Below are 13065 nucleotides of genomic sequence, written 5' to 3' on the forward strand. Positions count from 1 at the left end.
TACATTTTGCCATGCGGGACTACTATTTCGTCTCTATGTAAACAACATGGAGTCGTTTTGAAGTAAAACTGATTTAATAATGTAGAATATTTATCGTTTTACATAAGATGGGTTCAAGAATTCGTAGCCGTGGTCACACGGGTAGAGAACGTACACATTTTGACATTCAAGTTCGACTTTTTACGGACGAAAAATTCCCCTTAAAGCATGTATCAGGGGAAATGAAAATATCTGAACTCAAAAGATATATGGAATTTGCTGCAGGAATTCCTGTTCATATGCAAAAAATAAGCTATCTTGATGCAGGTAATTCTATAGTTGGCAGCTGAAATTAACGAAAGATATCATTCAAACCAAGTATTGTTATAATGTATATGTAACATTATGATTAGAAAAACACGTGCTTTGGAAATGTTACTTAAGTGTGTTCATTTTAGACTATTGCAGTACAATTGCATCAGATGTTTCTCCGTTGTGTTAAGTAAAACCCATGCTGGGTGACAATGTGATCAATATGAGAATAATTAACCCTTGCAGTCTTTAAAGTAACAGTACCAATTGAATGACCATGTAAATTTTTAAACTTAATATGTAAACGGTGTGACCGTTGGACCGAGCGCAGATATAACACAGTGCAGTTTGATTTTTGTAGATCAAAATTAATTTGAACGTACACAGTAGGATCCGCCTGGTTGCCTACTCAAATCATTAGCTAAAGTTTAAGTAAACGTCGCGTGCTCAGTCTACATTATGACGTCATGTTTCAGACGTAAAACGTACACGTTTTGTCTTCGGAAATAGCCGAAGAGAGTAACGTTATTCCGAACTTTTTTTAAATTTCTTCTTTCATTGTTTATCAATTTAATTCATATATATAACGCGGCAATAAAATCGAATACTTTATTCAGTATCTAAAAGTTCAGTTCTTGATGGTAATGTTTTTATTTTCCATCTGATAATTTGATAAGATATACATAGAACTAGTCTTGTTTCTTGATTGAAGCACTTTTGAAGCTTATCTGGTGTCCTCTTTTATTTTTTTTAATTCAAATTACCTATTATTGAAACACTAGAAAATTTTAATCGAGATTAGGGGCAATAAACATCGATAAGTACCAGTCAATCAATGATCGAACTAACAAAATGGCTGCCAATATGGCGGCGCCCAGGGCTGGAAGAATTTTTTTTGGCCTTAGTACCCCTGATTCAACTTTCATTTTTCACTGATTTTCTTATATATATGTGTTACCATTAATCCTCGCTTCGCGAGGCGGGCTTTGCCCGCCTCTCGCTGCGCTCGGTATTATTCAATTGTAAGTTCCCTCTTCATAAGTTCATATTGTATTCTATTTGAACCACCTTTTAATCCTGTAAATAGATTCTTAATATTTACAGGGGAATTACTGGAAAACTCCACAATCCGCAGCAATGACATTGTCCCTGGGGCCACATTGAATGTCAGTGTGTGGCCGATGTGGCGAGATCTTATAGAGGCCGCCTCTGTTAATGATATTGACTGGGTAAGTAACACCATTGAGTTATACATGTAGAGCTCATAGCTAGAATCTGCCTCAGAGTCTGTTAATGAGATTGACTGGCTAAGTAACATCACAAAGTACCTGTAAGATCTCATAGAGGCTGCCTCTGTTAATGATATTGACTGGATAAGTAATACCAAGTACATACACGTATGATTTCAGAAAGCTCGATTCTTGCCAAGCAAAGCATGATGTTATGAGTTGTGTTGCTTATGAGAGTTACTGTAATGTGCAACAAGTGATTTTGATTCTATGCTGTTACAGTACATGTATTCATTTATTACATTGATAAAGGAATTAGAGCAATTAAAATTGATAAAGGAATTAGATCAGATGTTCATTTTAATTCATTTAATTAATATTTAAGTTTTGAGTGTAGAGATTGAAATAAAATCACATAAGCTTTGTTTTTATTGGTAATTAATTTCTGTTGTTTGAATGTTTGACATGACTGACTTTATATCATTGTTTGAATTTAGGTTTTCAGCCTGGGAGTCACAAATCCAACATCTTACAGAACTCCACACAGTGATTACATGACAAAAAAGGCAAGAAAAGCCTGGCTTGAAGAGAGAGCGTTTTTAGCCCTGGTTATAGCTGCTCATCGAGGTCACGAAAAACTAGTCAAGAGGCTTATAGAAGCAGGTGGGAACTCTGTCAACCATTACACACCTTTGATTATAGTTTCTTTATTTAGTCACAATGTACCGCCATTACCTTGATGAAGAATGAGTTCTTTAAAATTAATGAAATACACGTGCAGCTGCTTAGTGGTTGTTAAGATTCAATTACCAATAAAAATTAAAAAGTTTATATTATTGATTTGAATCATTTATGATGTTGGAATTACTTTTTGACAGGGACAGATTTGAATGCATGTACTCCCTGTGGGCGTACAGCTCTGCATGTGGCAGCTTCCCAGGGGCGCGGCAATATTGTAGACATTCTGCTAGAAAAAGGTAATTCAAAATTACGTCAAATCAATTGAAGATGTTAACCGTACATATATCCAATGGAAATTACCCAGCACCACCAACGTCATTCAAACTAAAAGACTTTTAAATGATATGCCGATTTTTGTATCAGTGAATATCCATATCAGAGGAAAAATTAAAGAAAGTGAGATGTATCTAAAAAAATGATTTAAAGCATACATGCAGTTTTCTTAATTGTGTACCTTTTTTGTATTTGAAGCTAGTAACAGTCTACCTATAGTTTTTAAACTTTAAAAGAAGTTACTTTACCTATGTTGAAAATCAATTTTTTTGAAATCTTTTATAATGAGTATCAATATATTTCAATTTTATACCTGTGAGATATATTCAAATTTGCGCTATAACAACACATTGACTTAATAGCTTCTGGTATATTTTGCCTTGATATTGATAAATTTTGTTAGTTATTAAAACTACTTGTTTGAACAACTTGTTGATCCAAGGTGCTGACATCGATGCAGAAGATGATGATGGTTCCACAGCCTTGTCCATCGCAGCAAAGTTCAACCACAAAAGTTGTGAGCGACATCTTTTCCTCTTCCGCTGGCAAGAACGTGCCAAGCGGACAAAACCAAGTGAAGAGCCTGACCGCATGGCTCATCAGTTCTTTGATTCTGCTTTCCCTGTGTGGATGAAGGGACAGAAGTGTCAACTCTATATGACAAACATTCTGCCTCCAGGCGAGTATGAAGGCACTAGGTTAGATTCTCCCAAAAAGAAAATGCACAATCGAGGATTTACAGAAGATGAAATAAAGTCACTGGAGCGACAAAGAACAGAGGAAAGTTTTGAAATAGACCCTGATGGCTTTGATGAAGATGGTAAGTATTTAATTTCAAAACATAAAATTCACAAAGACATATATGATGCAAGCCAGGGGTGCTATAAAACATCCAGAATGGGATGTATTCAAACTTATATGTGATTCCTGATGTAGATCAATGCATGTACCAGGTATGTTAAATGTTGTAAATTAAACATTGGAAGATTCCAATTACATGTATTATTTTTCATTTACAGGGAACTTCAAACTTCCAGTAATAAGAGAGGAGAGACAAAAAACCAAATCAAGGTAGATTTAGGCATTGGAAGAAACTACATGTTAAAGAAACAAATTGTCAAGCATCATCATGTACTCATATAGGTTCATAGAAAATTTATATATGTATTTATATCTACCTAGTAGTTTCTCCTCTATTTTTGTGGTTCCATGCTGTATAGAAACTGACAAGGCTGAAATCTACAGTTTATCGATCCCTCGAAAACTTCAGCAACCTTAGTAAAATCATGGACTGCATGACATAATCATGATGTCAGACTCAAATTCCCGTATAAGATGACTTGACTATTTCTTTTATCTAACTTTAATGTACTGATGTACATTAACAATAAATGAGTTACTTTTACTTACTTTTTTGATCAATTCATTGATTTTTTAAAAGAAAGATGTAAATATATAAACAATGATTTAAATGTGATATTTAAATTTATGATTCATGCAGGTTATGAAGGTAATTAAGGGATCATTGCAGAAAAAATTTACTAAACCTGCTAATGCGGGTTATGTATGTATTTCTTCTGCAATTTTGCTTCCTTCATATCTCACAAGAATCACCAAAGAAAGTATTTTATAGTTTAAATTTCTTAGAATTCTGATACATTACTTGTATCAAATGACATGGCAGGCCTAGTTTTAGAAAACAAAGATTATTGATCGGTGGACACCATCTTGTAAAAATTATTGTAAAAATGCAAGTGATTCAAAACAGAGTCATAATTTATGTCTCTGTTTAAATTAATATTTTAATTATAAAAATTCTTCCCTTTGCTTTAACTGAAGCATGAAGTCAAGTGTCTCCTTCGATGACTGGTTAAAAAAAAAGAAGGCAGTAGAACAGAGAGCTATTGACATCAAGAAAGCAGCCGAGGAAAAAATACGACTAGAGGAAGAAGAACGGTAAATACCAATTCTCATATATATATTCAGTTAATGTAAATCTGGCAAAATAGATGATTATATATATAAAGTCAAATTGTTAAGAACAGTCATGATGAAAAAGAAAGTGTCTACAATTAAACTGAGATTTGTTAGCAGTTTGTGTAATACTAGTATACTGAAATATGGTTGGCTCATTTTTAATGAAAAAAAAATTGAATGTTTAGTATCACCGATATACTAACTATTACCTACAGAACCTTGATGTCACATAATAACTGATTAGATACTGATTCCTCATGACGTCAGAGTAACAAATCTAACAATAACTATACCCGTGTAATGGGGAGGGGATAGTTTTTAATGTAGTCAATATTTTTCAAATCCAGAGAGTTTAGAATTTTCGAAAAAAAATTATTTTATACAATTTAACTACCGGTAAATATCAGCTTACTTTCATGTATGGTTTATTAACTAGCATTTTAAGTTTCAATTTTAGTACTGCAAATTGATTTTTAATCAATTTGAATCACTGGACAGTCAGTCAGAATTAGAAAATTTTCTTAATGAAATGATCCATATTGAGACTAGGAAGCACTGCATGTATTAACCTCTGTATGATAAATTTTTGACTGCAGAAGAAATGAAGAGTAAGTAGAATTCATTGCTGTCACTTCACGGCTCTTGTGTTTTGTTTCATTATTATAATGTACTATGTGTGCAAATATTACATGTGAGTCTCAGCTTCTTTATTTTAAATAGCGGTAGCGTTGGGGTTTATAAGTACACGTCTTGCAGCTTTTTATTTCCTTTTTGTGGCTATATTTATGAGACTTTAACTACATAATTATATATGATTTGAGTTTGAACTGTCCAATGTTTATTTGTGCCTTTGTTTTGTGTGTGTTATACGTGCTCCGTTGCTATGTTTTGTCTGACCTAACCCTTCCTGTAAGAATAACAAATGATGTGTTTGTCTTTCATGGCGCTGCATGCATACATATTAATTTGACTCCATGTTTCATTTAACCAAAGTATAACTCATTGTAATATGTTTATAACATCGAATATCTTCGTGATAAACAATAGCTTAACTGATATCTACCATTTTCAGAAGTTTCATGGGTTTTTTGTACCCCATTTAACTATACAATTACATGTATACATGTGCCTGACTTATACAAACAGTTTTTTAAACTTTAAAAATATCACTACATGTCTTTCCTAATTTTTTTTTAAGGTCAGAGTCAGACCTGTCCCATCTTCCATTATTTTCTAATTTACTTTCTATCTCCGCAATGTAAAGATTTCCACAACGTAATTTTATAATGATATTTTTCTATTTGTATGTATGGGGGTTATTTTTTGGTTTCAATGAAAACTATATACTAAGAATTTATATCAACATTTAATAAATTGCACTTTCTATGCTATTAGAAAATCTAAAATATTCTAACTCCAAAAAAAACCCTGGTAATGTACCCCGAATGTTTGGGCATTAACAAGTCTAAATGCAAATAAATAAGGAATAGGCCTAATCTTTCCTGAAAAATTATCTAAAATTGAGGAACGTCTGGTGTGTCCTTAAACCAAATGTTAGGGCCATAACTCTGAATTATTATTTTCTTCATCAAGCATATACCTAAGCACCACAAATAATTGCCAAGATTTGATTTTAATTTTAAAATTAATTTTAACAAGGTTAAATATATATGTTCATTCAACTGCATGGAGTTTATCTACAATATAAACCTTTCTTTATTACATGCCACTGAAGTATGGAGAGGTATGTCAGTTCTCTCCCTTGTTGTAGTGACGGAACTCTCGACCTTTCACTATTATTTCAGTCGCAATCTTCCTCCTCTGTTGTGTTATAAATGAATACAAATGTAACCAGTGTTAAATGTCGTACTGTAAACAATCTAAACCTATAACAGGACTTTTGAAGGAGTTCATGGAAGCGCTTGAATAATCCTATGAACGTGTTTGAAGCGTATTTTGGGTTGTTGTTTTTTATCACTGGCTGATAGCCACGTTATGTAGACTGCACAATTAATACATGTATGTTGTCATTCAGTGACCCGGAGCTGAGAAGGTATGTCTGTCCGTAGTAACTCTATAGTCACGCTCGACACCAGAATCCAGGGGGCGAGATCTCTCATTTTACTGCCATTCTTTAATGCTTTTGCAATGCTGTTACTATTCAGAGTTTTTTTTTTTATTCTTTTACAATGATGTGCATGGCTCTTTACACAGTTGTAATGCTACAAGAATTTGAAATTTGGTCGTTGGCTTTAAACTTTATATCGTTTATAATTAGCTTTCATCGATTATTTGCTACTAATTTTGGTCACGCTGTAGATGCATGCATATATATACTGGAATATATTGGAATCCAATTTCTGTCAATCGCCGCTTGCGTCTGATTCATTTTAATCGAAAGAATGTCTTACATAATATTTCTTGCTGTTGTAGAAAGCGATTGGAGGCTGAGAAATCGCAGTCTTACGAGACATGGCTAGCCCAGAGGGAAGTGGAGAAAAAGAAGGTGGAATTCCAACGTCAGAAAGACGATCTCCCATTGGCTGCAGATCGGGGCCCTGGAGCCCTGAGGGCATATCTTAGGTCCCTGGGCAAAACCCGCGCGGGCGATACCTATGAGGATTGGCTGGATCAAAAAGAGACTGAACTAGATTTATATAAGGACAGAGTGCAATCAGCAAAATCATTAACTGCTTAAATACAGTCTTGTGATCCAATGTAATGTGATAGGTGCACTTGCGTTAACTTTTTAGTGTAAAATTTGCTGCAGAATGGAATTTGCAAACTAATAAAGATGCAAGGGTTCAAATAACGTTATTAATGCAAGTGCAAGTGATCAAATTTTAAGCTAGTTTTCATGTAATGCAGTGTAATGCAGGAACTATTTCAATTACTTGTTATAATGTGTTATATGTATTTATGTAATGTATATCTTTTCGTATAGAAATTTGTTTATACATGTAATTTAGGAATACGAGCAAATGAAATTAAAAAATTGAAAACAATATTTTTTGGTTTTTAATATTGTTTTTTGGTTTTTTTAGTGCTATGAGTGCTGAAAATAAACAACAAAGTTTACTTTGTATAACCGAATTTGAATTTGAAATGTTAAAACTAGTGTCAAAATACTCGGCGTTTAAACGTGTGTGAAGACGGATATATAAATTATCAACTTTTATTGACTTATTTTTATGCTGATTTCGATTTAATAAGTTGTCATTAGGTCGGATTTCTTCTAAATCTTTGTGTAAAAAGGAAAAGGTTTAAGTGCCTGCGTGTGATTTCTATAGTCGACAATGATGAGAAACACAAAATCTTGAAATTAGGTTGTGGTTAATCTGAACAAAAAATTCTTCGAAAATTTTGCAACCCCACTAGTTGCGGATTTATTGTTGGGTTAAACATTAATTTAAGGGATAGTTTTTCGCTTATTGTAGCCTAGTAGAACGAGCGTGGCGGATGTAGAGACGCTGGCAAGTTGACTTCCGGGTGACCTTGTTTATGATGGCGCTGCGAAGTTCTTCCTGGGTCAAGGGTCGAAGGTCCATCTCTTCACCGTAATCATTGAAAATATCATCGTCCTCACTGCAAATAAAACTATCAATGTATTCACCTTTCTTTCTGAGAAAAACGATCTGCAGGTGCTATTAAAAAACATTGCATCTTACCCGGCATTTGGCGGTTGAATAGAAATTGTAGGTGGTAAATCCACTTTCTGGGTTTGTTGGTGGACAGGAGTTGTAGAGTCTCCTCTCTTTTCCTGTTTTGGTGGATTCGCCTGCGAACGAGGTACATTTTTATTAAACCATTAACAATCATCTAAGAACGCTTTATGACGTATAACCATACCTTATGACTGACACACCATGATACATTACAATTAGTATAGCCATTATACAGACCTTCATCTGCAGGTACTGCTGGGCCTGTAGTAGCTCCATCGTCTTCTGTTCAATGATGCCCATGTACTGAAGGATGTTCTTGTTGGTGACGCGATTGTCACTGCCCAGCATGTCCTGAATGACGGAGGAGTCGCACTGAATGGATCGGAACAGCAACTCCACCCCACTGCGAAGCTCATCCAGCACCTTCTTTACCTTAACATTCTTCTCCTCAGTGGCCTCCCTTTGTTGTCGTATCTTGTCGCTCTTCTCCTGTTTCAAAACAAAACACAAAAATGTAAAAAAAAAAATCAGTCTGATGATATTTTAAATGTTAGTTTTTTTTTTTTGACTTCATATCAACACCGAATCCAACCTCCAGGTCTTTGAGCATTTGGACGCGAACGCCTTCGTTCTTGATGTCGTCCTTTTCAAACTGCTTGATTTCCGCCTGCATGTTGTAGATTTCATCGTGCAGCTGCTCGACCTCATCGTTGATTTCGTTGACATACTGGAAAAGCGCGAAATTTTCGTTCTCTCGCCGAATGAAATTCGTGACTATGACGTCAACATCGTCTTCGCCGGTCGCCTCGCGAATTCGCTGGAAGGCTTCCTCCAAAGTTTGAATCTGTACTTTCTCTGCGTCGATATCCTTGTCCCCTCCCGAACCTGACCAGCAAAACAATAAAAAAAAATGGGTCACAATCAATGCTTTTAATTCATATTAGTCAGTGTTTAAAACCAAATAAACATGCAAAGATGAACGTATAAAAAATATTGTTTTGCCTCCGACTAGAATGTCGCGACGTCATTGGATGAAACGCGTCACGTGGCTGCCTTACAAATTTCTTTAAAAGGCAAGCGTCAAAATTTATAGCGCAACATGGCGGACGTAACGTTATTTGAACTGATTTTCTACACAAACGTTTGTTTACATATCAAACTTTAGGTCCTCGACAAAACAAAACACTTATTAGGTTTGTTACTGACTGTTTAAAGAAATTTGTGGGATCGGTAAAGTCCATAGAAGGCTCGGCTCTGCCTCGCCTTCTATGGACTTTACCGACCCCACAAATTTCTTTAAACAGTCAGTAACAAACCTAATAAGTAATATTGTGTGTCAAACTTACATTTCTTTTTCTTTGCCTCTTCTTCCTCTTTGAACTCTGAACGTTCGCATGTTTTAAACATCATGAACTCTTTTAGGCGATTATCGTGGTCGATGATGCGATACAATTCTTTCATTTCCACTTCCTGCTGCGCGATGTCTTTTTCACTTCTCTCTTTTAATGCCAGCATTTTGTTCTGAGCCTCATCTCTAAAAATAATCAACGAATACTTTGTGTTAAGTTATTAAAAAGTAATTTTACACCCCGACTTAAGCGTACGTATCTAGATTCAAAAGGCTGCGGAACTTGCCTGTCTTCATATGCCTGAGATGCCTCGGTTACTATTTCGTTCATAGACTTCTTCGTGTCATTCAGTTCCTTGCTAAGTTTTTTGAATAGACCATTGAATACCAGGCGGTCTTGTCTGAGGTGATCAATCTCCTTCCTCAGACGGCTGTTCACTGATAACTGCTGGTTAAACTTGGCCATCTCCTGGTTATTAGCAAAAATTTAACGTTTTTCATTGAATTCTCATTGCTTTAAAAAATCTTAAAGCAAAACTCTTAAATCATTACAGGCAAAGAATAGGCTCACAAAATCTGATTGGTTTAGACGCAGTTGGTAATCCGTTCTATTACCCTCAGCGTTAGCAACACACTTGGCACTTGTTACATGCGCGTAAATTATGCGCGTACGGTTCGCTGTAATGAGCAGTAAAATTTTCTTTAAAATTAAGACATTCAGTATAATAAAATAAATAGTGTCTGTTTGGGAGGGTAACTGTTGAAATTGACACCCCTCGAAAACCATTGTCAACCTCCGCTTCGCGTCGGTTGACAATGGTTGTCTCGGGGTGTCAATTTCAACAGTTACCCTCCCGTACAGGCACTATTTATATATTAGTTACTTTAAGGAAACTATTATTATTAACCTAGATGGGCAGTGTACGCTTTATAAACCGCGAAGCAAAGTAATATCATACCCAGTTTTTTCTTTACTCCACCCAGCATACCAATGTACATCCTACCACGCCATTCCTGTTTATAGACTAGTATGTTTTTTCTTTACTATATATTTTGACTTCCCTTACCTACATATGTAGATTACTATTAAGGAGCCATTCTGTATGCAATACGTATTTTGAGTCTTAATTAATCAAGTCCTTTTTCCCTTGGCCGACAAATTTCGTCATTGGATACCATTCTCTTTTCGACAAACTGTTTCGTCCTTTGGTTGGCCCGAGTCTGTTTTCGATAACCCCTTATGGATAACCCTTTAAGTTTTCAAACATTCTAATTTCTAGTCTTTTTTCCCATGACTATTGGCTTATAAATACGGTTTAATAGTCTTACCAAGCCAATCTGCTTTCATGTGGATGCCTATATCTTCTCCTGTATGGCCTACTTCTTACCTTATCCATTCTGATTCAATGAAACTTGCCAACTCCACGATGACCTACGTCTGTTTTCTACCCTATCATCTATTTGATGGCATATGTATTACCACAGCCAGCATTTTTCTATGCCAGTGTTATTTACAGGATGACAAACTAAATATATAGTATCTATTATCTCATCGGGTTTTTTTTCCTTCAAATTGTATCGTTTTTGGCTTATAGCTTACTTTATCCAGTCTGTTTTCCATGACCCGTATCGTCTTTTGGATGGCTTGCTCTTCGTGGGCCTCAGTGACTCCCCCTTTTTGTTTATTGTAGGATGTGATACAGTTATCAAGCGACCTTATCTAAAAGGAAAGCGTTAAATATCAGTTCTTCTGTACTTAAACTTCATAAGAACAATAAAACACCAAAAAAAAAACCAACATCTATTTTTTGCATTTTGCGTTCTTGGATTACAGAAATTTAAATCACTCTCACACAGTCTGTAATATTCAACATCAATCATATACTGACAACTTCTGAAGTTTTCATTGACAAGCAGCTTGTCATGTATGCTAAAAAGCATATTACAATTATACCGATATACTAGTACTCAATAAGAAGCTCATCAAGTACCGTACACTTTGATCTTTCCCATGAATACAATTCGAACACGAATAACCGACAAATTTTTTAGCCCCATCCTTTAATCTTATTGGCGTTTCAACAAAAGAAAATAGTTTTATTCTAATTCATCGAGTTCGGCCGAAATAAATTATATTCAAAATCGATATCTGGCGCTACAATACTATCTGCGTAAAGTGATACATGTATTTGTTGCTTTATAGTTTATTAAGAACGATATTAAGACAGCCTAGATTTTTTTCTTTACAAAAATTAGAAAAATTTATGATTACATTTACATACTTGTAGTATATTCTGTGATGAGATTTTTGATATCGGATTATTAAATCGGATTCTGTAGTAACTAAAAGTACTGGGAATGGTGTAAATGCTTGAGTAAAGGTGTCTGAAATAATGTGTGATGAACTAGATTACAATAAAGCTTTTTCTGAATGAAAGAAGTACACGGTATAACTTTGAATTTCAGTAAACTTATGATTTTTTAAAATAGTTATTGTAGTAATTTTTGTCGCAGATAAATGCGTTGGACAGACGTTGAAGAAAGAAACAAGGGTTAAATATCTCACGTGTAGGTTCAGCATATGCAACGTAGAGATTACCAGTAATTATAAGTCCGTTAATATAATAAGATATATTGTAACGGCTGTGCTAACATAAATACACGTTTTACAAATGTAAATGACGAGGAAAGGGTAAAATTTCAGGCAACAAAATATGTACCTCGGCATCGAGTTCTTTGATCCGCGCCTCCTCGGCGTCCGCCTGCGCGTTGTACATGTCCAGGTTGTCTATTAGATCCACTAGGCGCTCTGTGTCCTGTATATCAATGGTCCGATTCTTATCACTATTAGCAAGCTTCAGAACAGTCCTAATTTCTCTGTTCTCTTTCAAAAGGGACTGAATTTCACACCTTTAAAAAATGTCTTATGATACACAATTTCATAAACAGTATGATGTATGTTGCAGCAATTTTGATTTTAAGAATTTGATTCATAAACAAACAACATGAAAAGAAGTTATTTAAGTAATCAAAAATAGTTCACTCTCAAATAAATCCATTATGATTTAGTTGGTGTTCTCATACACCTAACACCTCGGTTACTCGCTTACTCCTGTTTCCGCAGTAGATTCCTGGCATCCTCTTCATACGCCTTCCGGTCGTTCTCCATCACTCGGAGTTTCCGCTGGAGCCGAAGCATCTCGGCACTTTGAGAGGCCTCGTCCATCATTTCATCCGCCGCATCTCTCTGATTAGCTCGCCTCATTTTCTTTCCGTTTTCTAATGTTGATTCTATTATGACTATGACAACGGCGGTCCCCAACGGCGCAACTTTGTTGCTACGTTTTCCCAAACACTCGTTATTGTGACGTCATAATTCATGCATCGCCGTAATGATATAACGTTTAGTAAAAATGACTGGTTCATGGGACTAAAAACTGTTTGTAATTCTTTCCTTTTGCAAATTTGCAAAGGACTGCGAACGATAGCATTGTCTAGCCGCCTAACTAAAAGTCATTTTTAGAAAGTTGTCTAATTAAAG

The 13065-nt window shown here is 35.2% G+C and overlaps 2 protein-coding genes across 4 annotated transcripts; one reads left to right on the forward strand and one right to left on the reverse strand.

Annotated features, from left to right (window-relative positions):
* The first annotated feature begins 21 nt into the window (after positions 1–21).
* LOC128189777 (uncharacterized) lies at positions 22–7374 on the forward strand. 3 transcript variants are annotated; one of them, XM_052861530.1, is made up of 10 exons: positions 22–306; positions 1396–1520; positions 2018–2183; positions 2399–2497; positions 2977–3354; positions 3554–3605; positions 4374–4490; positions 5108–5119; positions 6547–6564; positions 6945–7374. In XM_052861530.1, exons 1-10 carry the CDS (start codon positions 108–110, stop codon positions 7207–7209), a joined length of 1431 nt encoding a protein of 476 aa, XP_052717490.1. In that variant the 5' UTR covers positions 22–107; the 3' UTR covers positions 7210–7374. The 3 variants fall into 3 exon arrangements, with proteins under 3 accessions (XP_052717490.1, XP_052717491.1, XP_052717492.1); XM_052861531.1 differs by lacking the exon at positions 5108–5119; XM_052861532.1 differs by lacking the exons at positions 5108–5119; positions 6547–6564.
* Positions 7375–7827: 453 nt separating this feature from the next.
* LOC128189602 (coiled-coil domain-containing protein 63-like) lies at positions 7828–12863 on the reverse strand. Its single transcript, XM_052861263.1, has 9 exons — positions 12635–12863; positions 12245–12434; positions 11125–11244; positions 9812–9993; positions 9523–9710; positions 8769–9061; positions 8414–8665; positions 8180–8289; positions 7828–8096 (listed from the first exon to the last, which is right to left on the reverse strand). The coding sequence occupies exons 1-9, from the start codon at positions 12787–12789 to the stop codon at positions 7940–7942; spliced, it is 1647 nt and encodes a 548-aa protein (XP_052717223.1). The 5' UTR covers positions 12790–12863; the 3' UTR covers positions 7828–7939.
* Between the last annotated feature and the right edge of the window lie 202 nt (positions 12864–13065).

The sequence above is a fragment of the Crassostrea angulata genome, chromosome 6, assembly GCF_025612915.1.
Source record: "Crassostrea angulata isolate pt1a10 chromosome 6, ASM2561291v2, whole genome shotgun sequence".
In the NCBI taxonomy this organism is placed as follows: Eukaryota; Metazoa; Mollusca; class Bivalvia; order Ostreida; family Ostreidae; genus Magallana; species Magallana angulata.